Genomic DNA, 24,815 nt, shown 5'->3' with positions numbered 1-24,815 from the left:
CCCGGTTGTTGGCTGCTGGTGTGACCCTGAATAGGCCTGTACCTCCCTCTGGCCTCAGTTTATTTACCTCTAAAATGGAAACACGAGGCTAGAGCTCTCCAATAGAAATAGGAGGCAACCACATAGGTGGCTGTAAGCTTTCTAGGAGCCACATTAAGAACAGTTTTTAAAGAAGAGGAAAAAAAGATAAAGCTAATTTTTAAAAGATTTTATTTATTTATTTAACAGATAGAGTTACAGAGAGAAAGAGAGAGAGAGAGAGGTCTTCCATCTGCTGCTTCACTCCCCAAATGGCCTCAATGGTCAGAGCTGGGCTGATCTGAAGCCAGGAGCCAGGAGCTCCTTCCGGGTCTCCCACGCGGGTGCAGGGGCCCAGGACCTGGGCCATCTTCCACTGCTTTCCCAGGCCACAGCAGAGAGCTGGATCGAAGAGGAGCAGCCGGGACTAGAACCGGTGCCCACAAGGGATGCCAGCACTGCAGGTGGAGGATTAACCTACTGCACCACAGCGCCGGCCCCAAAACTAATTTTTAATAACAGTTATTATACCTAATATATCCAGAGTACCATGGCAACCTGTAATCAACATAAAAATATCCATGGCATGGTTGACAGCCTTTTTCAAAAAATTTAAAAAATCTTCAACGTCTGGTGGGCGTTTCACACCAAGAGCGTGTGAACGTGACCCAGCCGTGTTGCTGGTGCCCGAGCTGGTGCGGTGAGCGGCTCCTGTGCCAGACGGGGCATGTCCAGGGTGTCCCATGGGCTCCAGTCCAAGCAGAGACTGTGCTTTCTGCCCCCAGCCCCTAACCAGGCGCCTCAAGACCACCAGTGAATAACCCGGTGAATGAGCGGGCTCCCTGGGGAGCACTGTGCAGGTCCTGCTACACTGGATCCTCCCGGGTTCCCCAGTCACCCCATGTCTCAGGTGAGGACGTGGAAGCCCAGAGAGGCTAAGTAAGCCCCCCACGGTCACACAGCAGGCAAGCGGAGCAGCCAATCTCTGAACCTCAGGGTCTGAGCTGGAGCCCAAGCTCCTGACCACTGCCCCACACGACCAGCTTCCGTTAGGACAAACACTGCTCCTTCAAGGGCAGCCCCTTGGGGCATCCTCTCAGCAAGTCCCGAACCCGGCCCCCAGGGAAGGTGCTAGGCGCCTGGTCCCTGCACTGGGAGAGCGCGTGATGCCAAGGGCACTGACGGCCTCACTCTAGGATTCGTAGAAGGCGCACTGGCACCCCGACGTGTGCCACCCACAGCTGTGCCGGAGTCCGTGCCGACCGCTGACTGCCCAGTCCCGGATCCTGGGGGCGACAGAGCCCACGACAGCCACCCACAGGGGCAGCTGGCTCCGCTCGGGAACTGGGCTACAAGGCATCCGTGGGAGTAGAAGTGTGCGGGGCAAGTGGGTGTCTCAGTGGCTGCAACGTGTACACGGCTCCATGCTACCAAGAGACACCAGCTTCCCGTGGCTTCCCAAAGGCAGAGCTGGCTCAGCTTCGGGTCAGAGCCTGGGCTCTGGAGCCAAATGGCCTGGGTTCAAATCCTGGCTTCCCCTCAAACTGACAGCGTGAACCTGGGCGAGTTGCTTCATCGCCTACACGTCCCATCTGTAAAATGGGCCCAAGTAACCCCACCTTGTAGACCAAGGGTGCAGACGAAGAGCATGGACGCAGGTTCGGAGCTGAGAGCGGTTCCTGGTCCTGTGAGTGCTTGTCAGTGCTTGCCGGGGGCTCCCGGTGTTCCGCGGAGTTCCGGCGAAGTTTGCAGAATCTGCAGTTCTGGGGAATGGAAGTGTTCGGGTCTATTTCTCGCGTCTCGGATTGCCTACCCCACTTACCATCTGTTCCGTGTAATCTCACGCTTAATCACAATTCTCTATTGTTCCGGCTGCTTCTGCGCCTCTCTCGCCGACAGCATGGGGCGGCCGCACGAATGAGTAGATGCCGCCTACCTGGCTCTGTGTCACCACCTTCCAACAGAGCCACCCACGCGTCTGCCCCTGCCCCGCCCCCGGGGGGCTGTGAGCTTCTTAGTAACACAGGTCTCTCTGGGTTCACCCGCTCAGCTCCCCATGGCAAGCACCAGGCATCTGGCCCGCACCTAGTGGGTGTCGGGAGACATTTGTCGAATTGACTTAAGCTTCGCTGGAGTGGAGCCCCCTGCAGGAAGGCCAGGCCTGCCCCGCCTCGTGCACGCTGCTGCCCCCAGCCCCACGCCCTGGCAGCCTGGCCGGGGCAGAGCTCCGAGTTGCTTGTGTCCCGCTGGTCCCGAGGAGGCTGGGAGATCGTAGCAGCAATCATGACACCAAATCCTTACGGTGCGCCGAGCCCTGTTGTAGCCGTGACCTTGGTCACCATGCAGAGCCGCCTGTCTCCTCTGAGAACTGAGGCGCTCACGGTTTGCCCGGTAACACAGGGCCGGTAGTGACCCAGCTGGCTCTGGGCCCAAGCGTGCCTGGCGGCTCCGCGTGTGTCCTTGCCCGGGAGCTCCGGCCTCTGCAGGTGCAAAGAGAAGGGGGTGAGACCAAAAGGGGCCAACTTCAGCAAGGAAAGGGAGGGAGGGGCCTCCTGGCTCTTAGTGGCTCTCAAGCCCCCCCCTCACGCCCATGCCACCCCCAGCCCCCACCGGAGACTAAGCTGCCAATCACCCCGGCTCAAATTCACACTCTGCTTTCAGTCTTTTCAAAATACAAGTCAGATCGTGTCGCTGCGCTTTGCTTGAAACCTTCGGTGGCTCCCCATTGCTCTCAGGATAAAGAACTCGGAACCGGTTGTGTGCCGGTCAGCCAGCTCGCTGGGCGCCCAGGCCGAGGAAGGAAACATCAAAAGCCCCTGATCTGCAGCAGCTGCCGGTTTTCACGGTGCAAAGACACCCACTGTGACCTGTTTCGAGCTGGCAACAGTTTAACAGCTGCTTCACGAAATTCCTGAAAATGTCACCAGGGCCTCCTCTGGTTGGAGCCAGCTGCAGCACGCGGCCACTGCCGACGGCAGTCGGAGTGTGCAGGTCGCACGCTCTGGGCGGGCCTGCCCACCCACCCAGCCCTGGGGCAGCGCACTGCCCTGGCCTGCCCCTGCCCCTGCCCACCGCCGCCCCGTGCAGGCCAGCCTGCCCAAGGCCTCCGCACCTGCTGCTGCTTCTGCCTGCCAACGCTTCCTCGGATCAGAGAGTCTGGGATCTCTCTCTCTCTCTCTCTCTCTCTCTCTCTCTCTCTCTCCCTCTCTCTCTGTACCTCCTGTTAAGCCTCTGTTTTCCTCTGGTTCCCTTGGGGCAGCTCCTCCCACCTCCATCGAAGTGGTGGCCGCCGACACGCCTGCTCCCTTCAGCCGCTACCAAGCCCAGAACTTCACTCTGGTTTGCATCGTGTCCGGAGGGAAGCCAGCACCCACGGTGAGTGCCCCCGGGGGGCGCCCAGCCCCCTCCCCAGTTGCCACTGCACCCTGCTCTCGGGCTTGGCCCAGGGAAGACGCGGACTCCGACCCCTCCGTGGATGGGACTCCTCTGCCGCCCCCCCCCCACTCCCGCTGCTGAGAGCTCTCCCTTCTGGGCCCTGGATTCTGGGACTTGGCAGTGGGTGGGGCCCCGGGGGAGCACAGCCCCAGCTGCTGAGCAGGATGGGGCCAGAGGAGGGCGCCCGAGGGGAGGTGACTGGTCCAAGGTCACCACGGCGGTCTCCACGGAGCGGGGACTCAGGTCCACACCTCGAGCTCCAGGTCCAGCGCTCTTCCCAGGACCCCAGTGGTTTGCAGGAAGCCACCAGGGGAGAGGGAGGTGGCATGCAGGGAGGGGAGGGAGGGAGGGGTAAGAGAGGGTGGGGAGAGAGAAGGACCTGGAGGGAGAGGGGAGGGAATTCCTTTGGGGCCAACTCCAAGCTGTCAGACCCAGCTGGTGTCTGTGAGGCCTGGGGGCCTGGCTCAAAGTGCTCTTCACGGGTGCCAGAAGGGGCTGGACCAAGCCCCGAAGCACGGCCCGAGTGTCCAGAGAGCCGGTTCTGGTCGCGGCACCGCCCCACCCGCTGAACGACCCAGAGCAGCAAGAACCGGCTATCAAGTTCCCGGTCTCTGTCTGGAGGTCGGGAAACGGGCAACAGGAACGCTTTCCGGCATCCCTAGAAGCGGTGGGACCCTTTTGGGCCACTGATACCCGCGCAAGCCCCAAGTCTGGGACATTCGAAATGAAGTGGGGCCCAGTGGCCCTCCCCGGCCCCAAAGCACCTGTGAGGACGGTCCCAGGCATGACACTTTCCTGTACTTGACCTTGTGTGTTTCCTGTACACCAGGCTTTATCGGGCAGTGGGGACACAGGTGACAGCAAGGACAGGGAGGCCCGACTGCCTCACAGGTGTGGTCTACTGCTGCGACCCTGGGACCTGGGCCAGGTAGACCAGCCCCCCAGTCAGGGGCCCACAATAGGGCAGCAGGCAGGTGTGCAGAGACACAGTAGGGTGGCGAGCAGGTGTGTAGCAGCACAGTGGGCCACCTAGCTGGGGTGCAGAGGCATGGGGGTGCACTGAGCAGGTGCACAGAGGTGCGGGTGGGGCAGTGAGCAGGTAGGGAGAGGTGTGGGGGTACACTGAGCAGGTGCACAGAGGTGTAGGTGGGGTGGTGAACAGGTAGGGAGAGGTGTGGGGGTGCACTGAGCAGGTGCACAGAGGTGTAGGTGGGGTGGTGAGCAGGTAGGGAGAGGTGTGGGGGTGCACTGAGCAGGTGCACAGAGGTGTAGGTGGGGTGGTGAGCAGGTAGGGAGAGGTGTGGGGGTACACTGAGCAGGTGCACAGAGGTGTAGGTGGGGTGGTGAGCAGGTAGGGAGAGGTGTGGGGGTGCACTGAGCAGGTGCACAGAGGTGTAGGTGGGGTGGTGAGCAGGTAGGGAGAGGTGTGGGGGTACACTGAGCAGGTGCACAGAGGTGTAGGTGGGGTGGTGAGCAGGTAGGGAGAGGTGTGGGGGTACACTGAGCAGGTGCACAGAGGTGTAGGTGGGGTGGTGAGCAGGTAGGGAGAGGTGTGGGGGTGCACTGAGCAGGTGCACAGAGGTGTAGGTGGGGTGGTGAGCAGGTAGGGAGAGGTGTGGGGGTACACTGAGCAGGTGCACAGAGGTGTAGGTGGGGTGGTGAGCAGGTAGGGAGAGGTGTGGGGGTGCACTGAGCAGGTGCACAGAGGTGTAGGTGGGGTGGTGAGCAGGTAGGGAGAGGTGTGGGGGTGCACTGAGCAGGTGCACAGAGGTGTAGGTGGGGTGGTGAGCAGGTAGGGAGAGGTGTGGGGGTACACTGAGCAGGTGCACAGAGGTGTAGGTGGGGTGGTGAGCAGGTAGGGAGAGGTGTGGGGGTGCACTGAGCAGGTGCACAGAGGTGTAGGTGGGGTGGTGAGCAGGTAGGGAGAGGTGTGGGGGTACACTGAGCAGGTGCACAGAGGTGTAGGTGGGGTGGTGAGCAGGGGGGTAGAAGTGCGGGGTTATACTAAGCAGGTGCACAGAGGTGTGTGTGGGGTAGTGAGCAGAGGTGCAGAGGTGCAGGTGGGGTGGGGAGCAGGCACGCAGAGGTGCAGGTGGAGTGGGGAACAGGTGGACAGAGGCATAGGTCAGGCTCTACATAGGAGTGCAGAGGTGGAGCTGGGGCACAGACGGGTACACAGAGGTGAGGTGGGGCGGTGAGCAGAGGCACAGAGGCATAGATGCGGCACTACCAGGTGCAGAGGCTCAGGTGGGGCAGTGAGAAGGTAGGGAGAGGCGTGGGGGTACACTGAGCAGGTACGCAGAGGTGCGGGTGGGGGTACACTGAGCAGGCATACAGAGGTGCGGGTGGGGGTACACTGAGCAGGTACGCAGAGGTGCAGGTGGGGGTACACTGAGCAGGTATGGAGAGGTGTGGGTGGGGGTACACTGAGCAGGCATGCAGAGGTGCGGGTGGGGGTACACTGAGCAGGCATGCAGAGGTGCAGGTAGGGGTACACTGAGCAGGTATGGAGAGGTGCAGGTGGGGGTACACTGAGCAGGTACGCAGAGGTGCGGGTGGGGCAGTGAGCAGGTGCACGAGGCAAGCTGTAGTCCCAAGGAAACGGATTTTAAAGGTGACTTCAAAGTCACCAGTTTTTGAAAGCCAGGACCTGGCTCCAAATGTTCCTCCTTGGAGCCCACCGGGAGGTCTAGTCGCCCTAAAACCCGGGAAGCTGGTCTCTCCCAATGTGGGGCACAGAGCGGCTTCTCCCAGGCCTGGGGCTGTGGGAAGACACCGTCTTCCCCACCTGCCTCGCCTGGGCTGGGCTCTCACTTAGGACGCCCTGTGATAGAAAAGACCCCCATCTGCCCGCATTCGTGGCACCTTACACCTGCCTGAGACGTCAGAACTTGAAAGAAATTCTTTGATACAAATTACAAACCTGCTTTTGAAGCACTTTTCAAAAAGAGAGAGAGAAGACGGAGGGGGAAAAATCCCCAACGTAGGCTATTATGTGCATAAGAGACTCTTTGCTGAGTTATAAACTCTGACAGATTCTCAGCTTCCACATTTCAATTATCCTCCCTCCCCTCCCCGCCTCCCACCCTCGCAGCTCCCGCCCCCCCCCCACACACACACCGGCATTCCCCAGGGCCGCTGCCTGCGCTCCTCTCTCCTTGTCTCCTATCGATTTATTTATCTGATTTATTAAAAAATACACCCAATCCCCACAGGCCTCTGGGCGCATGTACCAAAATAAAAAGACAGCAAATTAAATTAAATGCCGCCTCTCAAAACTCGAATTCTGCGTTAGCAAGAAAGCGAGGAGACGGGCGCGTTCGCCTGGCCCGCACCCAGCTCCCTCCCCCGCCGCACCTGTTTCCTGCCTACCAGCTCCAGGATGCGCAGGCGCACAAGTGCAGGCACGGCCCCTCCCTCCCTGTTCCCTCTTCCCACTTCCTCCTGCAGCCCACGGCTTCCCCGGGTGGGCCCACGTCACCCGCCTTGGAGCGAGGGCGGCCCCCAAGGCTGAGGTCCCTGGTCTCCCACGTGGCTTCACTTTAGCTCTGCACAGCCCCCAACACTGGGCGTCGTCACCTTTACAAGTAGAGAAACTGCGTCCCAAAGGGCCTCCCCAGCCGGGCCCGCTGTACCACCCGACTCTTCGTGTTGGGGTGCTACAGGGAAGGAATGGGGCTGGGCACCTATCTGGAATATTCCCAGGAGGAGACGGCTCCGGAAGAACTGGCTTCCCGTGGCCAGCTCAGCCCGAGAGCCCATTGGGAGGTCAAGGTCATTGGCCGCGATCCTTTCTCACACCCTCCTGGTAACCCCAGGTTTATTTCAAACGAGACGGGGAACCCATCGACGCCGTGCCCGTCTCGGAGCCGCCGGCTGCGAGCTCGGGCCCCGCCCAGGACAGCAGGCCCTTCCGCAGCCTCCTGCACCGGGACTTGGACGACACCAAGATGCAGAAGTCGCTGTCGCTGCTGGACACCGAGAGCCGGGGCGGGCGGCCCTCCACGGAGCGCCCCTCCCGCGTCCTGACGCCGGATCCCAGCGCCTTCCTCCAGCCGACCACCGAGAACATCCCAGAGACGGTCGTGAGCCGCGAGTTCCCCCGCTGGGTCCACAGCGCCGAGCCTGTCTACTTCCTGCGCCACAGCCGCACGCCGGGCAGTGACGGCACCGTGGAGGTGCGCGCCCTGCTCACCTGGACCCTCAACCCGCAGATCGACAACGAGGCCCTCTTCAGCTGCGAGGTCAAGCACCCGGCGCTGTCGATGCCCATGCAGGCGGAGGTCACGCTGGGTAAGGCTTGGGCACAGGTGGGCACCACCTGCAGGGCAGGGAGTCAGGGAGCCAGGGGCTAGGAAGGGAGATGCGGCAGACTGGAGGCCGGCTCAGCCCAGAGCCCAGCCGTGGTGCTGAAGGGGGTTTGCTGATTGGACGGAGGAGTATGGGAGGTATCAGGCGGCCGAGGCCAGGAGGAAGGAGCCGGTTTTGTCCGATCGAAGGATCTAGAAAGTTGGGGGCTGGGGGAGGGTTGGTGCATCAGCATCAGGGACAGGGAAGGGTGGGAAATGGGACCTGGACATCACGGGCAGCTTCTCAAGGGTGGGGGGTGGCCACTTCCAGCCAGGAACCGAGGAGGCCCGTGACGGGCCGAGGGGGTCTTCAGGGGCAGGGGCAGGAACACGAGGGGTCGGGGCGAGACCAGGAACATGGCGGGGGTGGGGAGGGCAGGCAGCAAGGTCAGGGAAGGTTTTCTGGACCTCAGGCAGGTGCTCGGGGCTGGGGTTCCAGGCGGTGTGCGGGTAAGGTGTGGGTCAGGGCGGCAAGCCCGGGAGGGTGCAGGCTCCCTCGGTCGGTGAGGGTTCCAGGAAGTGCTGCCTGTGTGGGGTCAGAAACACGCAGGCCGGGGGAGGACGTCACCTCGGCTCACTCAGCAGAAAAAGTCATCAGCTTGCTGCCATGCTGTTTGAAAGGGGTGGGCAGAGAGAGAGAGAGAGAGAGAAAGAGAATCTTCCATACCTTCCGTCTGCTGGGTCACTCCCCGAATGGCTGCGACAGCCAGGGCTGGGCCAGGCTGAAGCTGGGAGCCAGGAGCTCAGCCCAGGCCTCCCGCAGGGTGGCCGGGACCCAAACTGTGGGCCATCACCTGCTGCCGCCCGGGAAGCCCATTAGAATGAAGAGGGCGCTGGGACTGGAACTCGGGCGCTCGGCTTCGGGATTCGGTGTCCCGAGCAGCGACTATACCCCCACACCAAATGCGCACACCCAGCTTGTACTTTTAAACACAGCCAAGTCCTGTCCTCTCCAGCCCTGTGGGAGGGGCCGCCCAGCCTTTGGAACCTGTCCCTGTGGGCGGAGCCCAGCTCGCCACACCCCCCGAAGCCAAAGCACTGCCTCGGATCAGCCCCCCTCCCTCCGTGCTTCCTTCTTCTTCCAGCCGAAAGGTGAAGGAAGAGAGACCTGGAATCTTCTCTCGCCTGGGTGGGTGGGGGCAGGGGCATGGACACAATGACCCTGCTGCTCCTTCATGCCCCCCTCCCTTTGCACCTAGCGGCTCCTCCTGGAGCCCAAGACACCCACGCTGATTCAGGGCCCCTGCAGCGACAGCTGGGGGCCACGTGGAGCCAGACACAGCCTCTCACCCAGGCCCGGCAGGGGTGGGGCCACAGGGCTCCCCTGCTTTCAGCCGGCTCATAGACGCCCCAGCACTCTCCGAACCACACACCCAGGGAAGGGTCTGTGTGTGCCTACTGCGTGCCAGGAGCCTTAGCGCGGACTGCCTCGCTCGGTCACCACGGGTGGGCGTGCACAGTGTGGTCCCGTGTCACAGGTGGCACCGCAGCGTGCCCACAGCAGAGCAGGAATGCCAGGCCTGTCCACGCCTTGTCCTCGCCCCCGCAAGCCAGCCTCTGAGCTCCCCAGGCCCAGGCTGCTTCCCGCACACCTCTCTCTTCCCGCAGCCCAGCTGCCCGCACCGGGAGTGACAGAGAGGGCTCGAGCACCTGCTACACACCCCAGCTGCTGCTGTCCGATAAGCTCACTGGGGCTCGCGTTGCCCCAACGGGGAAGGCACGATTATGATCCCATATCACAGATGGGGGAACTGAGGCCCGGGGATGCTAAGTCCGTTCTCCCAGGTAAGTGGGCGAGGATGCGAAGGCAGGCAGCACGGCACCGGGCGTGCACTGCGCCTCTCGCTGGCATCCTCGTGCCCCCCGCCCCAGCCCCGGAGGCCGGGCCCTGTGCCGGGGGGCTGGGCCCTCTCCCGTGTCACCAGCCAGCCCCCTGGAGCCCCCATTCTTCCCCATGTCCCTCCTCGTCCCTGCTCCACCCCAGAAGAATGAGAAGGCAAAAGGCCAGACCAGGACCTCAGACCGAGTGGCCTTCCAAGGCGGGGCGTGTGGACTGTGGGCCGTCCTCGCACCCCTGCCGGACCCCAGCCTCGCTGTGTCTGATCCCAGGGGCTCCTTGGCCCCCTACCTAGAGCCACCTCTGTGGGCGCCCCCCATTGTCAAAGCGAGGGGCAGACAGGCCCGCTCAAGGGCAGTGCCCCCACACAGAGGGGTCCACGCGCACCTGGGGAGTGACAGCGGTGGGCAGGACCCAGCATGGTCACCAAGGTAAAAGGGCCTAGTGAGGTGAGCCCTTGAAGAGGCCCCGGGACAGGCTTCCCGTCCAGCCTCCACTCTGTGGATCGTGAGATCTCTTGTGTCTCAGAGCCTCAGTTTTCCAATCTCTTGAATGGGGAGAACAGGAGGAACCACAAACATGTTTTCAGCGCTGTGCACAGTGCCAGGCTCCGTGCAAGATGCGTCCCCACCTGGTCTCCCTGAGACTGCTGAGAGATGCTGTCGGTTTCGCCAACGTAGACATGGGAGCCAGCTTGGAGTGACCGCCCCCAGGTCCACCAGCAGGGCCGCCTGAGCCCAGAGCCCTCGCTATCAACCACCACGCCCCGCAGCCTGCCAGGGCATCCACGGAGCCAGTGTGCGTGACCAGTGCAGCGAGCTGGGAGCTGCAGGGCCGTGGGTTCATGGACTTTGGGTTCGCGCTGAGACGGTGGAATGAAGGAGATGTCCCTGGGGCACAGAATCCAAGCACCTGAGGACTTGGAAGATCAAAGCCACAAGAGTCGGGACACGTCGCCCTGTGACAAACCTCTGCTCCCACTCGCCGGGGAGGCACTCCCCAGCTCAAATGCCACCCCCTCCAGGAAGCCTTCCTGGACCCTTCCCCAACTCTCCCAAATAAACCCCTCCCCACATCTTGCAGTGTTTGCACCTTTCTTGTGCTCCGAACCACAGATGCCCGGTGGTCCTGGAACCCGTCTCGGGAGATGCCAGCTGCATCCTTCTGTTGACTGAGCCAGACACCGGAGCCCCCACTTCCCCACTCTTTTCTCATCTCCCACACCCACGCCCTCCTCAAGCCCTGGCAGCCCCGCCTCCCACTCTGTGCCGGATCTGCCTTCTCACGGGCGCCCCCGCGACCACCCACGTCGCCCACCTGTGACATTACACCCCTTCAGCCTGCTCTGTTCGCGGCCATGTTGGCCTGTTCCGGTCTCCCCCAGCCCCTGCCCCACTGATCTACTTAGCATATAAATCAGATCGCGATTGCGGCTCACAGGCACACCCGCCCCCACCCCTCTAGTGGTGGACGAGGGGACAGCGGAACAGATGAGAGCCCAGAAATAGACCCACGTCGTCTGCACGGCCAATTGATTTCTGACAAAGACCCCCGGGCTGTCCCGTGTAACCAATGGCCCCGGAACAACTGAGCTCGCATAAGGAAAATGGAACCTGCACCCCTGCCTCGCGCGCACACAGAAGTTAATTTGAAATGAATCAGACTTAAAAGCCAGCATGATATTAAGCTTCCGGACCAATATCTAGAAAAACATCCTCGCGACACTGGGGTGGCTAGGATCTTTCATGCACTCACAAAAAAAAAAAAAAACATGAAATGAAAATTGGTAATTGGACGTCGTCAAAATTCAAATCTGCCATACAAAGACGTTTCTGAGAAAATGGAAACTCAAACTACAAGGTTCTCAGCACACGCGTCCGACAGCGTCTGGTTCCAGAAAGACTGGTGAAAACTGACAGCACGAGACAACGCGCAGGTTAACAAAAGAAGACGCACAAATGGCCAAGAAACGTCTGACCCCGTGTGCGACGTGATCGGTCGTGGGGAAATGCAGATGCCAACCTCAGGGAGCTGCCCGTGCACAGCCACGAGACCAGCCACGACTGGAAGAACCGACACTGCCAAACGTTGACAGGGAGGCAGGACGATCGGCGCCTCCCGCACCAGGGTCTCCTTACTGTGGAAGATTGGCGGTTCCTTACAAAGGAACACACCCCTCCTCGATGCCTGCCCGGAGCCCGAGAGAATGAGAACAGTTGTCTACACTCGCCGGGGAACACACGCAGCAGCCTTGTCCCTGAGCCACGCCTGTGAGAGCAAACACTGAGTAACCCCCGTGTCCACACTTAGGGAAGCAGGTGGACAAAGTTGAGGTGCAACCAAATACTTTTCAGGACTGGCACAGTGGACTAAGCCTCCTCCTACGGTGCCGGCATCCCGTATGGGCACCGGTTCGAGTCTGCTGCTCCACTTCCGATCCAGTTGCCTGCTGTGGCCTGGGAAAGCAGTGGAAAATGAGCCAAGTGCTTGGGCTCCTGCACCCATCTGGAAGAAGCTCCTGGCTTTTGGCTTCGGATCGACTCCTGGGAGCGAACCAGCGGATGGACGACCTCTCTCTCTGTTTCTCCCTCTCTCTCTCTGTAACTCCGCCTCTCAGGTAAATACATCTTAAAGAAGAAATCCTTTTGGTGGACGCGAATGAGTGAACTTGTGACTCGTGCATCAGCCCGGAGGGAGCTCAGAAGCGGCACAGCAGAGTCCATGCCGGGGGGCGGGGGGGAGCGGGTGCGTTTACCTGAGCTCCTGGACAAGCACACAAATCCCCGTTGGTGGAAGTCGCAAACATGTTCCCCTGCGGAGAGTGGGAAGAGCCCCGAGGAGGCCCGAGGGAACATTCGTGTTTATTAAAGTTTATCGAACGGTACATTTTAAAATAGGGCTTCTCGCAATAGGCAAGAGTTATCCCAATTAGAAATATGTGAAGAAGGCTGGCGTCGTGGCTCACTTGGCTAATCCTCTGCCTGCAGCGCCGGCACCCCGGGTTCTAGTCCCAGTTGGGGCGCCGGATTCTGTCCCGGTTGCTCCTCTTCCAGTCCAGCTCTCTGCTGTGGCCTGGGAGTGCAGTGGAGGATGGCCCAAGTGCTTGGGCCCTGCACCCACATGGGAGATCAGGAGAAGCACCTGGCTCCTGGCTTCTGATCAGCGCAACGCCATTTCGGGGGTGAACCAACAGAAGGAAGACCTTTCTCTCTGTCTCTCTGTCTCTCTCTCTCTCTCTCTCACTGTCTAACTCTGCCTGTCAAAAAAAAAATATGTGAAGAAGGGGAAAGCCCAGTCCACGTGACTTCCTAGCTACGCCAGACCCCGAGTCCAGCTGGCCACTGTCACCCTCTCTGTCAGCCGTGTCCAGCCCAGGGCCTCCTTCCTCTCGCCTGAACACCCCAGGCGCAGGCCCACGTCTGAGCCTGCACAGCTGTCGCTCCCGCCTCCAGCAATCTCGCCCCAGACACTCGCTTCCTCCTCCACGCAGGCCTCTGCTTGATCTCCTACTCAGAGGCCCCTCCTCCATGCTCTGTCTGGAACAGCCTTGTCCCCCGGGCCCCTGCAGCCCCTTGTCTCATTGTCATCTGGCATCGCACTCCTCTCTACCTGGAAGGGTGTTCTTGGCTTCCTAACAGTCAGGAGTCCCCGCTGGAGTTAAAGGTGCAGGGTTGGGTGTTAAAGACAGGGTTGGGTGCTCACGCAGGGCAGGGCTCAGATCAATCCCGAACGTATCCTCAGCCTGGACATGTTGCCGTTCCTAACATATCAGCTGTTTCATAATTAATTCACTCTCTTCTGGGCTTTTGCAAAGACCAAGTAAGGTGGCACTTAGCATGGTGCAGACAGAGGAGTCCACTTTTGGTGGACAGAGCTACTGTTATTATTCGTCACTGTTTGCCCAACATTGCCCTGTAGAGTGACCGACACAGATCAATGTACAATGAAGAATTAGAGAGAGAACCGCTCAGTGCATGGGTGTGTCGCATGCTGGTAGGCTCATGGGTAATGTGTGGATGGATGGATGGTGGAGAGGTGAGCAGGTGAACAACTGGGTGAGAATGGATGAGTGATTGGCTTGAGACTATCTGCATGGGTGGATGGGTGAGTGGGCAGATGGATGGATGGGTGGATGGATGGATGGATGGGTGGCTGTGTGGATGGATGTGTGGATGTGTGGATGGATGGATGGGTGGATGGAGAGATGAATGAATGAGTGGGTGGATGGATGGATGAGTGGGTGAGTGGATGGATGGGTGGGTAGAGTGTTGGATACATGGATGGATGAGTGGATGGATGGATGGATGGGTATGTAGAGGGTTGGATGCCTTCATGGATGGCTGAATGAGAGGATACATGGGTGGATGAGTAGATGGATGGATGAGTGGGTGAGTGGATGGATGGATGGATGGATGGGTAGAGTGTTGGATACATGGATGGATGGATAGATGGATGGAGAGATGAATGAATGAGTGGCTGGATGGATGGATGAGTAGATGGGTAGATGGATGGATGAGTAGATGGATGGATGAGTGGGTGAGTGGATGGGTGGATAGGTGGATGGATGGATGGATGGGTGGATGGATGGATGGATGAGTAGATGGATGGATGAGTGGGTGAGTGGATGGATGGATGAGTGGATGGATGGATGGATGGGTAGGTAGAGTGTTGGATACATGGATGGATGAGTAGATGGATGGAGAGATGAATGAATGAGTGGCTGGATGGATGGATGAGTGGATGGGTAGATGGATGGGTGTGTAGAGGGTGGGATGCCTGCATGGATGGCTGAATGAGTGGATACATGGGTGGATGGGTGGATGGACAGACGGATAGATTAATGGATGAGTGAGTACATGGGTGAGTAGTCGTCTTAATGAATGCCCAGACTTCCCGGGGGCAAACTGGAGGAGATTGTCCTTGCGATTCCACGGTGCCATTCTGCATCAGGACGCTCAGGAGCAGTGAGGAGGGAAGTTTATCTGAGCAGGACTGTAGCCTCCCCCTGGGCACTCAGGCATCCGTCCTTTGCCTTCCACGCATGGTCCCACACCTTATCCCCACTGTCATTTGCAGTGTCTCCTCGGGCAGAGTGGTGGCCTGTTCACCCATTTCCACGTGAGAAAACTGAGGTCCAACAGGTTGGATGGAATTGTCCAAGCCACGCAGCCTGAGAGTGAGGGCCAGGCTGGCTTCTGCGTGTCTGAGCTCCTCTCCTGTGCACACAGCGGTGGAGGCCGACAACGTGCTTCTGGCTGCACTCAGCGCTGCGTTCCAGGAGCAGGCGAGAGGGTCACGCCTTGGCTGCCAGGAGCTGCTAATTGGCGTCTTGGTGGAGGTGGCAGCAGGGAGGGTGACAGCAGCTGGCTTGGCTTTGAGAGCACCTTGGCGCCACAGCCGTGGCCGAGGGAGTCAGGGGACCGTCTGCCACAAAGGCACTTGTCCGTCCACGCTGCCAGCATCGAGCTGAGAAGCAAGGGCAGAGCACAACCCTCCCCAGCCGCCCTCCGTGCCCCTCCCAGTCAGTTCTGCGCAGGCGCAAACAGGAGCAGCAGCTCAGGGCTCAGGGCACAGCAGAGGCTGCTGGGTAGAAGTGACCCCGCTCTGTCTCTCCTCAGCCCCTGGGCTCCTCGTTGGAGCCCTACATCAAGTCCTGCTTCTGCCGCCGCCTTGCAGTGTGACCTTGGGCACTGCCCTCCTGGGGGACCAGTTTATGACCTGCAAAATGGGTTTGATGTTAACCTGAGTACCAGCACGGTGTGTCAGACCTAAAATGGAGGGTAGCACGTCTTCAGCACCTGGTGAATGGCAGTGTCCTCTCCCCTGAGGGTCAGCAGGCACAGGCCCAGGAACTAGCAGAGCCGTGAGGAATCCAAGCCTGGAGGCAAAGGTGTCTGCCCTGGTCCCCCAGGGCTCCAGCTTTCTCCTGGACAGGGGTGCCCTTCAGCGCCCTCTGCTGGCTGCCGCCAGCAGTGCCATCCCTTCAGCGCTCAAAGGACAACAGAGCAGACAAAATAATAGCCCCGAGCCAGGCTGCCCCGGGCTGGTTTTTCCCATCAGCAAATTGACCTCCACAGTCCCGGAGAGTTAATAAAGAAGGAGGGGAGGTTGCTTGACCTCTAAGCCTTCATTGCCTCCTGGGGACAATCGCTATGGCTGGAAGGTCAAGTGGGAGCGTGCAGACGGTATTTAACACGGGACCTGGCCCTCGGCATGCGCTGGACCAATGCTATCCACCCATCCCCCCACCTCCTGACATTGTCATGGCTCCCACTGAGCAGCTGGGGAAAGCCAGGTGGAGAGCTCAGCCGGGGACACAGAGTGGACTCCACTCCAGCTGTTGGGGCTCCAGGCTCTTGCTGCTCCCACCCGCTGGTGTGTGCAGCAATGGAGCCACCCATCCCCCACCCCCTCCCCCGCCACCCCCTCCTGTGTCTGCAGGGCTCTTCCCATGGATGCTTCGCTCAGCCCCATGTGGCACTTTAGATGTCCTGATCGCGGTTTAATTAACGGTCCTCTGGTCTGGTTCTCAGAGAATTATCGTGGCAGTGTCTGGAAGACCACCCACATAGGCCTTCTGCTGCGAGAGCTGTGGGTGGGATGGAGAGGCTGGAGGTCCAGGCATGGGCAGAGGGGGGAGACCCTGGCCAGCCCCAGAGCCTGGGCACAAGGAAATGGCTTTCTTCCCACCACCGTCCCTGGAAGGTGTTCCCAGAGAGCAGTCCAGAGCGTGGCACTCCAGCCAAACCCTAACCCTGCCTCCCGTTCTGGAAACCCTCTAGACCGGCCCCCAGCCCAGCCCCGTCCCCTCCCTGACCTCCGTCAGAGCTGTGCCCTGGCTGTTCCCTCTGCCTGGGACAGCCCTCATGAGCCTCACATCTCAGCTCCTTGGGAGAGACGAGGACCACTGTACCTAAGGGTGTCTGTCGCCCACCGGCCCTCAACCACCCCTCCTTGGCCCGTTTTCTGTATCCAGCACTGTCCCACTGAGCTGTGCGTGCGTTTGCTCAGCTGAGGCCTCCTGACTGAAGGGCAAGCCCCCTGCTGGCAGGGTTTGGGCTGTGTCCACCACTGCCTCCTCCACCCGCTCCCAAGCCTGACACACACTCAGCTCAGTGGTTAGTGTTGAAAGCATGCTTGGGTGGGTGGGTGGGTGGATGGGTGGGCACATGGGTGGATGGATGGGTGGATGGGTGGGCACATGGGTGGATGGATGGGTGGATGGATGGGTGGATGGGTGGATGGATGGGTGGATGGATGGGCACATGGGTGGATGGATGGGTGGATGGGTGGATAGATGGGTGGAAAGGTGGATTAATCTGGTAGAAAACTCCTTGGCAGGTCGGCGCCACGGCTCACTAGGCTAATCCTCCGCCTTGCAGCGCCGGCACACCGGGTTCTAGTCCCGGTCGGGGCGCCGGATTCTGTCCCGGTTGCCCCTCTTCCAGGCCAGCTCTCTGCTGTGGCCAGGGAGTGCAGTGGAGGATGGCCCAAGTGCTTGGGCCCTGCACCCCATGGGAGACCAGGAGAAGCACTTGGCTCCTGCCATCGGATCAGCGCTGTGCGCCGGCCGCAGCGCGTCGGCAGCGGCCATTGGAGGGTGAACCAACGGCAAAGGAAGACCTTTCTCTCTGTCTCTCTCTCTCACTGTCCACTCTGCCTGTCAAAAAAAAAAAAAAAAGAAAGAAAGAAAACTCCTTGGCCTGAAAATCAAGAAACGTGGGTGACTGGCTCTCTGGTGACCTTGGGTAAGGCTCTTCCTTACCCATGAGCCCCTGCTCTGCAACTGAAGAGGAGGATGGAGCCAAGGGTTCCCAGGCTCCACCCACAGGAGAGCAAGGCCCCCTGGGCGTCTGTCTCCGGGGTCTGAGCCATGACGGCCTGTGGAGGCAGTGAGGAAAGGCTGTGCGGGAGAGCAGCGGGCGGCAAAGGCTGGCGCGAGGGAGGAGAAGGCCCCCCCACACGGTGTCCACCTCCACCCAGACGCTCCAGAAAGCCCCTGCTCAGCCCAAGACGGGGGCACTGCATCAGGGCACAGGAGACGCCAGGTTGCCCGATGCTTCCTCACTTCGCGACCTTCGGCAATTGCGTTGTGACTGTGGGCCTGCGTGAACTCGGGCGGTGATGGGGACAATGACAGCAGGAGGAGGGTTGGAGCGCGGGAGTCTTGAGCCTTGAGCAGTCCGGCGGCGGCCCAGGCTGCTCCCCTGCCCTGGCAGCTGAGCCATCTACTGGGCAGCACCTCCCCTGGGCAAGCATCTCTCCCCGGCCACACTGTCCCCTGCCTTCTCTGACCTTGTCACCTGTCACGCTGACTTGCATTTGACTGCTGCTGACTTCATTTCCCGTGGATGTGTGGCTCCCACAAGGACAGAGGTTGTGTTCAACCCCCAGTCCCCGCTGGGGTCTGACTCATTTCAGGAGCCCAGGGAATGTGTGAATGAATGCGGGTGTGAATGAATGAATGAGCATACTCAGAGCTCCTGACCCCGAAGACATCGGTTCCTGGACTGAATCTACTCTGCCAGGTTCCCGGCCCCTCCTTTCCATGCTGGCCTCTTCCCCAAACACCCAACTCCCTGACTGGCCCTTCTCTCCCTACAGGTGCACCTAAAGGCCCCAAAATTGTGATGACGCCCAGCAGAGCCCGAGTTGGGGACACAGTGAGGATCCTGGTCCACGGGTTTCAGGTCAGCCTCTCTCTGAGCAGCCAGAAAGGTGGTGGGCGGTGGGGGAACCCCGACTGGGCACCAGCCCCACTCCCCAGCCCCGACAGCACCCTCCAACACCCCGCCCTTGACCTTCAGCCATGGCCAGTAGGCCTCAGTCTCCCAGTTTGGGCAATGGTAGAATTGGGAGAACGCAGGTTTCCACTCTCCCACCGCAAACCTGAAGCCTCGAGCTCACGGGCCTGGCACCCGTTCCAGCCCTGGACGCCTCCTCCTGGGGTCCCAGCAGCCACTCCCAGCCCACCGATGCCAATGCCTTGGCAGCCACGGCCAGGCCGCCTGCCTGACCCCTCCCTGCGACGGCAGTGCAGTGCCTCCTGGGACCTGACTCTCCCCCCACTCTGGCCAACAGAATGAAGTCTTCCCAGAGCCCATGTTCACGTGGACGCGGGTCGGGAGCCGCCTCCTGGACGGCAGCACAGAGTTCGACGGGAAGGAACTGGTGCTGGAGCGGGTCCCGGCCGAGCTCAACGGCTCCATGTACCGCTGCACGGCCCAGAACCCGCTGGGCTCCACCGACACGCACACGCGGCTCATCGTGTTCGGTGCGGCCACACCCGCCTGGGCAGGGCCGGGAGATCTGCCCTGGGTGTGGGGCGGGGGGGTGAGGGGGCGACGATCCCTGGAGGCGGGGGAATCAAGGGCACAACTCCCCTGAAATCCCCCTGAGCATGTGTCCGCCCCCCAGAAGTCACGGCAGTTCAAGGGTTAAAACCTGAGCAGCTTTGGAGGCACAGAGACTCTGGGTTCAAATCCCAGCCCCGGGTCTGAGCAAGGGGCAACCTTGGGCAGCCTGCCCTGCCTCCCTCTGTTCCTCCGTCTGCAAAATGGGCTGATGTCACCAGTCCCCAGGGAGGCTTCATGGCTGGGCTGGGCATGAGCTTGTGTCACCAGGTAGCAGTGCTGGGTGCTGGGTGCTGGGTGCCCTTCCCTGACTGCTGCCCTCTTTGCCTCCCTTTCTGATTCTTCCCCACAGAAAACCCAAATATTCCGAGAGGAACGGAGGACTCCAATGGTAAGCCTCCGCCCCCCGGGTGTCTTGCTTGAGAGTGAGTGGTTCTCATGGCTCCCGGAGGCTCTGTTCAAACTGCCCCCCACCCCCGCCCTGTGCCTGGCCCCTCCCCCATCCCCAAGAGGCCCACTACCTCCAACTGGGCAGGGGCGGAGGAGGTCAGAGGCAGGCATGCGGGCAAGAAAGGGGGGTCAGCCACCCAGTGCGCCCCTCCCCCCATCCGCGACATCGTGAGCTCTCTTAGCTCCAGGTGCTCAGCTCCCCTGACCCTGAGGTCTTGTGTCCGGCGTTGACCATGGGCTGTGATCCGGGGCCCTGGACCACCCATGGGACAGTCGGGAGCACAGACGGATGCCTCAGTGGGGGGTACTTCCCTCTCCGGGCTGCCTCCTGTCCCAACTGATCACCGCCCTGAGGGACCCCGACCCTGTTCCAGGCTGCCACCCTGCCCCAACACACACACACACACAGACACACACACACACACACTCTGAGCCAATCCCACAGTTCACAGTGGAGGCACCTGCTGCTGCTCCTGGCTGGACCAACCCGACGGTGCCAGCAAGCCTGACCTCAGCCCAGGGGGCCTGGGGATGGAAGGGACCATGGGCTCTCAGAGGGGCCGAGTGGCGGAGCTGGGATTCGAACTCCACTCATCCTGAGGCTGATGTCCAGCGCCTTTGCTGGGGGGCCTCGGAGGCTCGGTTGAGCGACAGGGCTGGCGTGCAGCCACTGACCCGCATCCCGCCACCCACACAGGCTCCGCGTCTGGCCCCGCCGGCGTCCGGCTCACCCTGGTGCTCGCCCTAACAGTGGTCCTGGAGCTGACGTGAGGCGCCGCCCCCTCCGACCTCCACCGGCACCGACATTTCTGCGAGCGATCGGTTTTCATTTCTTTTCTAAACGATTTCCAGTCTCGTTCTTAGTCTCTTTCTGTCTGTGTCTTGGCTTCTTCAGTCGGTTTAATTAAAACAAACACAACGATTTTCCCGACACTGGCTGGCGCCTCTGTTCTCGCTTTGTTCAGAAGCAGCTACTGGGCGCTTGCCGGCATCCAGGGCTGGGCTGGGCCCTGGCGGGGGACAGGGCAAAGCGGGAAGAAGGCAGGCTCCTCCCAGGGACCCCAGCAGACCCCAACAGCCCGCTCAGGGCTGAGTGCCGTGGTCAGCGGCCATCTCCCTGACGCTGAACCCAATACACGCCTTGCTGGCGAGCCACAGCAGGTGCTGTGTGGTCGCGCCCCTTCTGGCTTGGCACAGCAGCCTGTTCCGGGTGGCAGGTCAGCGGGGCCGGACTCCAGGCCGTGTACTGGGTCAGGTTCCTTCCATAAGTGTCTGTTCTAGAGCAGCGGCCGCCTGACACCGGAGCCCCTTTCAGTGGGTCACTGACGCGCAGGAAGAATGGAACCAGGCAAGCCCAGCGACGGCCTGGGCCTCCTCCACGTGTCCTCCCTTAGCCTGAGCATCAGCCCATCCCCTGAGAGCCAGTGGGGGGGTGGAGTCTCCCAGAACTTCCGGCTCCGTTAGAAGATGCCCCATGCCATTCAGCTGATAGTGCAGAAGGAAAGCCCAAGGGGCCTGGGAGAGAACGTGGGCTTGGCCTCCCTCTCTGAGCTGTGGCCAAGACTTGAGTCACCGTGATGAGCCCGTGGGAGACTGCGTAAGTCAGCACGGGACGGGATAGCATGGGACAGGACAGGGCAGGACGGGACGGGATAGCACGGGACAGCATGGGACAGGACAGGACAGGACGAGATGGGATGGGACAGGACAGGACAGCACAGGGCAGGATGGGATGGGACAGGACAGGACAGGACGAGATGGGATGGGACAGGACAGGACAGGACGGGATGGACAGGACAGGATGGGACGGGATAGCACGGGACAGAGTGGGACAGGACAGCTGCAGCAACACCTGGACCCCAGAGTCTTACTACTTTGTCATAATAAAGTTTCATTCTGAGCTCAGCAAAAGCCCAGGCAGGTTGAGTGGACTCCGCCCGCTTCCAGTTACAGCCACGGGCGCAGCCACCGGGCCTCTAGCACACCCAGGGCAGGGGGAGAGAGGGCAGGAGGACCACCTTGGCTGGCAGACCAGTGGTCCCCAGAGACGTCCCCCTCCTCATCCTCAGAGCCTGAGACTGTCACCTCCTCCGGACAGAGGGGTTTGGCTGACGCCACCAAGTTGAGGAGCTTGAATGTGGGTATTCGGTTATTCTGGGTTTGCTGGGGCGGGAGTAACGCGGTCACAGGCCCCTGTGAAAGGGAGGCCAGCGGGCCAGAGACAACAGAAGGCGCTGTGACGACGGAACGAGAGACGGAAGTGACGCAGGGAAGCAGCGCCAGCCAAGGACTGCGGCGGCCGCGGGCTGAGAAGGCGGGACGCGGAGCCCCCTTCCCAGGAGGCTCCAGAGAGAACCAACTGGCGGCATCGTTAGCTCCCGAAGCTTCGCTGTGGCCCGCGACTCCGGGTTCTACGGGAACAAATGGGGGTCTTTAACATCGCCGAGCTCGTGGCCTGGCCTGTTCCTACCTCAGGGCCTTTGCTCTGCCTGTCCCCTCCTTACTGATCAGCTGGCTGTTACAACCACCACCTCTAGGGAGGGCTCTCCCTGGCCACAGCGTCCCTGGCCACCAGGCCACCCCCGACCTGCCCCTCTGCACGGCGTGCAGTACTACCTGATGCGTTTCCTGTCTGTGTCTTTACTTTCCCACCATCCCCTGCTAACTCCCGCCCGGATATTAGCACCATAAGGTGGGGATCAAGTCCATTGCTCACGGCTACAGCCCCAGCACATAGAGCAGAGCCCGGCCCGTGGGAGGGGCTCGGTCACGATGGATTGAGGGAATGAGGGGATGAGTGAATGAATGAGCATCTCCTGAGGACCTACTGTGGACCAGGCCCCGTGCTAGGCAGCCAGGCTGTGCAAGACTGCGCCTCAAGGAGGGAGCTCTCACCACGGAGCAGTGGAACCCAACTGTGCCGAGCGAGCCACACAGGGGCCACCCGGCCTCCTGCGGCGTTGAGGCAGGAGCGGGACCCCCTGCAGGGGGCAGGGGGCAGGAGCAGCGAGGAGAAGCCCAAAGAGAACGGCGTGGGCGGGCTGCAGAACTTGGGAACAATGGCAGGAGGCGGGGACTTCTGGACATGGGGGCCAGCGTGAGCAGAGGCTTAGAGGCAGGGCAGCCCGTTTATGTCTAATTGTAGTCGTGCTTCCAAAACCCCGTGACATCACCCACGAGATAGGTGTTACCACTCACCCTGATCGAGCGGTGCATGGGTGCCGCAGACGGAACAGGTATTCGGCCGTGGCTGGGTTATCCAGTGCCGCGGGGACACTGGGTGACAAACAGTTCACCAAGTTTGTTGTTCAGTCTCGCTGGGCAGTGGTCGTCCACTGATGTGGGCCAGCCCATGCTGATGGAAGCTGGAGTCTGACTCCTGGGTTATCAGTCAGCTGCTGGGTCCGGTGGATCTGAGGATATAACTCCCAGGCCAGATCGGCAGGCAACAACCACAAAGAACCGCTGCCCCTCCGCCCGCTTCCTCCTTCCCCAGAGCCCTGCTGTCTCTCCAACGCCCCCAGCCCCTCCCCTCGCTGCACAGCTCTGCAAGTCTGTTTCCCAATGCCTCGGCCATTTCCTGGAAGAACTGAAATAAAATAAATAAAAAGACCTGTTCCCTCTTTCTGCCGTGATGGAGAACAAGCCCAGGTAGGCATGACATTGGTATTGCATTGCCTACTCACGGCGTGATCGTGGGGCTCCGCTGACCCCGGAAGTGCACCCACAGGTCAGCAGCAAGGAACCGCGCAGAGCGGCAGGGGACACACTGGCGAGAGCGGGGGTGGGGGGGAGGCTCCAGGCCACAGGAGCCGGGGGAGGGGGCCCTGCCTTTGGCTTTGAATCTGCAGCTTGGAGCATGGAGGGGGTGGGCGTGGCCCCAGCCTGGGAGGGGAGAAGGAGCCTCGTTGGTTCAGCCTCACGCTCACTCGCTTGTTCATACACCCTGGGCAGCACCCCTGGGCCCCAGGCTAGGCAGGAGCCCCGCGCCCTGCCCCATCCATCAGGCATCGCAGGCTCAGGACCGGGAGACCTGAGGGCTGCGCCGTCGGCGTTGGCGTCAGAGCACCAAGGAGACGCCACAGCAGCACAGAGAGAGAAAGATGTTTCTGTCGTGGAGAGAAAGGAAGGCTTCCCGGCGGTGGTGACAGGCTGCCGGCCTTGAAAGCCGACAGGGAGTGTGAAGATGCACCCTGCCACCTTCACCTGCACGGTTCAGCCCCAGGTTGGTTCAGATGCCCCGACTGCCTCTTGGACAGCAGCCCAGACGCTGCAGGTCACCGAGTTCTGGGCCGGTCCGAACAGCTACCCGAGGCCCTTCCCATCTGAAACAGAGGTGGACCGGGAAGACACATGGCTGCTGGTCTGGGCCAGAACTCCATGTCCCCGGCTCCCTGGGAGCTCCGCCCTGCCCATCGCCCCTCCCCAAGGTGAGTCCTGGCCCCACCCCCGTCTGCAGATCCGGGGTGGGGGGAGTGTGTGGCTTTGCCTAGGTGTCCTTGGGCCACTCAGCTGCACTTGAGCCATTGTGTCCAAGAAGCTCTCTGCTCCCTACTGGCTTCAGGTGTGCCTGGCCGAGCAGACCGTGCAGAGACCACGGCCGGGACCCCAGAGGCCTGGGGACAAGGGAGGGGCTGTGAGGGAGAGGGAGGGCTCTTAAAAAGCCAGGGTCCTGGGAAGATGCGCTAATGAAACAGGAGCACGGCGGTTACCTGGTGGGTGCTGGACATGGGGAAGGGCGGTGCCAGGCTGGCATTACCCAGGAGAACCAGCATCCATTAGACGCCAGCCGTTTGCCGGCACCCACCTTCACTGGCTATTCCCTGTACTGGAAGAGAGCAGAGAGAGGCTCAGAGGCGAGCCATCTTCACTTGTGACTGCACAGCGTCGGGCCGAGCTCCGGGCTCTGGGCCTCCATCGGCCTGGATAGGACTCTGGCTTTGCCCACGGCACTGAACACCAACAGCCTGATGCCCGGCATGGCCGACGGTGCTGGCTGGAGACCCCGAGAAGCAGGCCCTGAGATAAGAGTGTGGGTGCAGGTGATTTACTGGGAGGGGCCCAGGCGGCGCCGAGAGAGGCAGGTGCAGGGGGCAGGAGAGGAACCTCACTCGGCGGCTGTTCGTGGGCCCAGCATGGCCCGAGTGACTGGGGCTTTATCCCGGGGGGTCCTCGGGATGCTGCACCAACCACTGCTCCAGCCGGCCTCACTGGGGGCAAGGAAGCTGCGAGAGCTGCCCTCCCCCCTCCCCCCTGCCCCGGCTGCTGGAGCCGTACCCCCTGCACTTCCCTGGCTTCCACTGAGGCCTGAGCAGACGCCTGCAACCCCAGAAAGTCCCCGTGGGGAGGAGCAGGTGCACATGCAAGGAAGCC

General features: G+C 61.1%; 1 protein-coding gene across 2 annotated transcripts in view; it reads left to right on the top strand.

Moving 5' to 3' along the window:
• Positions 1 to 20,373, top strand: part of IGSF21 (immunoglobin superfamily member 21) — a 230,769-nt gene extending 210,396 nt beyond the window's left edge. Inside the window, exons 5-10 of one of the 2 annotated variants that reach the window (XM_017346520.4) lie at positions 3,278 to 3,393; positions 7,272 to 7,746; positions 18,244 to 18,329; positions 18,721 to 18,913; positions 19,345 to 19,383; positions 20,140 to 20,373. In XM_017346520.4, the coding sequence (XP_017202009.2) occupies positions 3,278 to 3,393; positions 7,272 to 7,746; positions 18,244 to 18,329; positions 18,721 to 18,913; positions 19,345 to 19,383; positions 20,140 to 20,213 (983 nt within the window). In that variant the 3' untranslated portion in view covers positions 20,214 to 20,373. Of the gene's footprint in view, positions 1 to 3,277; positions 3,394 to 7,271; positions 7,747 to 9,410; positions 12,500 to 18,243; positions 18,330 to 18,720; positions 18,914 to 19,344; positions 19,384 to 20,139 lie in introns of those variants that run through there. The other variant, XM_089299243.1, reaches the window with a different exon arrangement.
• Positions 20,374 to 24,815: the final 4,442 nt, after the last annotated feature.

Source organism: Oryctolagus cuniculus, chromosome 7, assembly GCF_051225735.1.
Source record: "Oryctolagus cuniculus isolate XC-2025 breed Fujian yellow rabbit chromosome 7, ASM5122573v1, whole genome shotgun sequence".
In the NCBI taxonomy this organism is placed as follows: domain Eukaryota; kingdom Metazoa; phylum Chordata; class Mammalia; order Lagomorpha; family Leporidae; genus Oryctolagus; species Oryctolagus cuniculus.
This window is presented reverse-complemented; position numbering and strand designations above follow the sequence as displayed.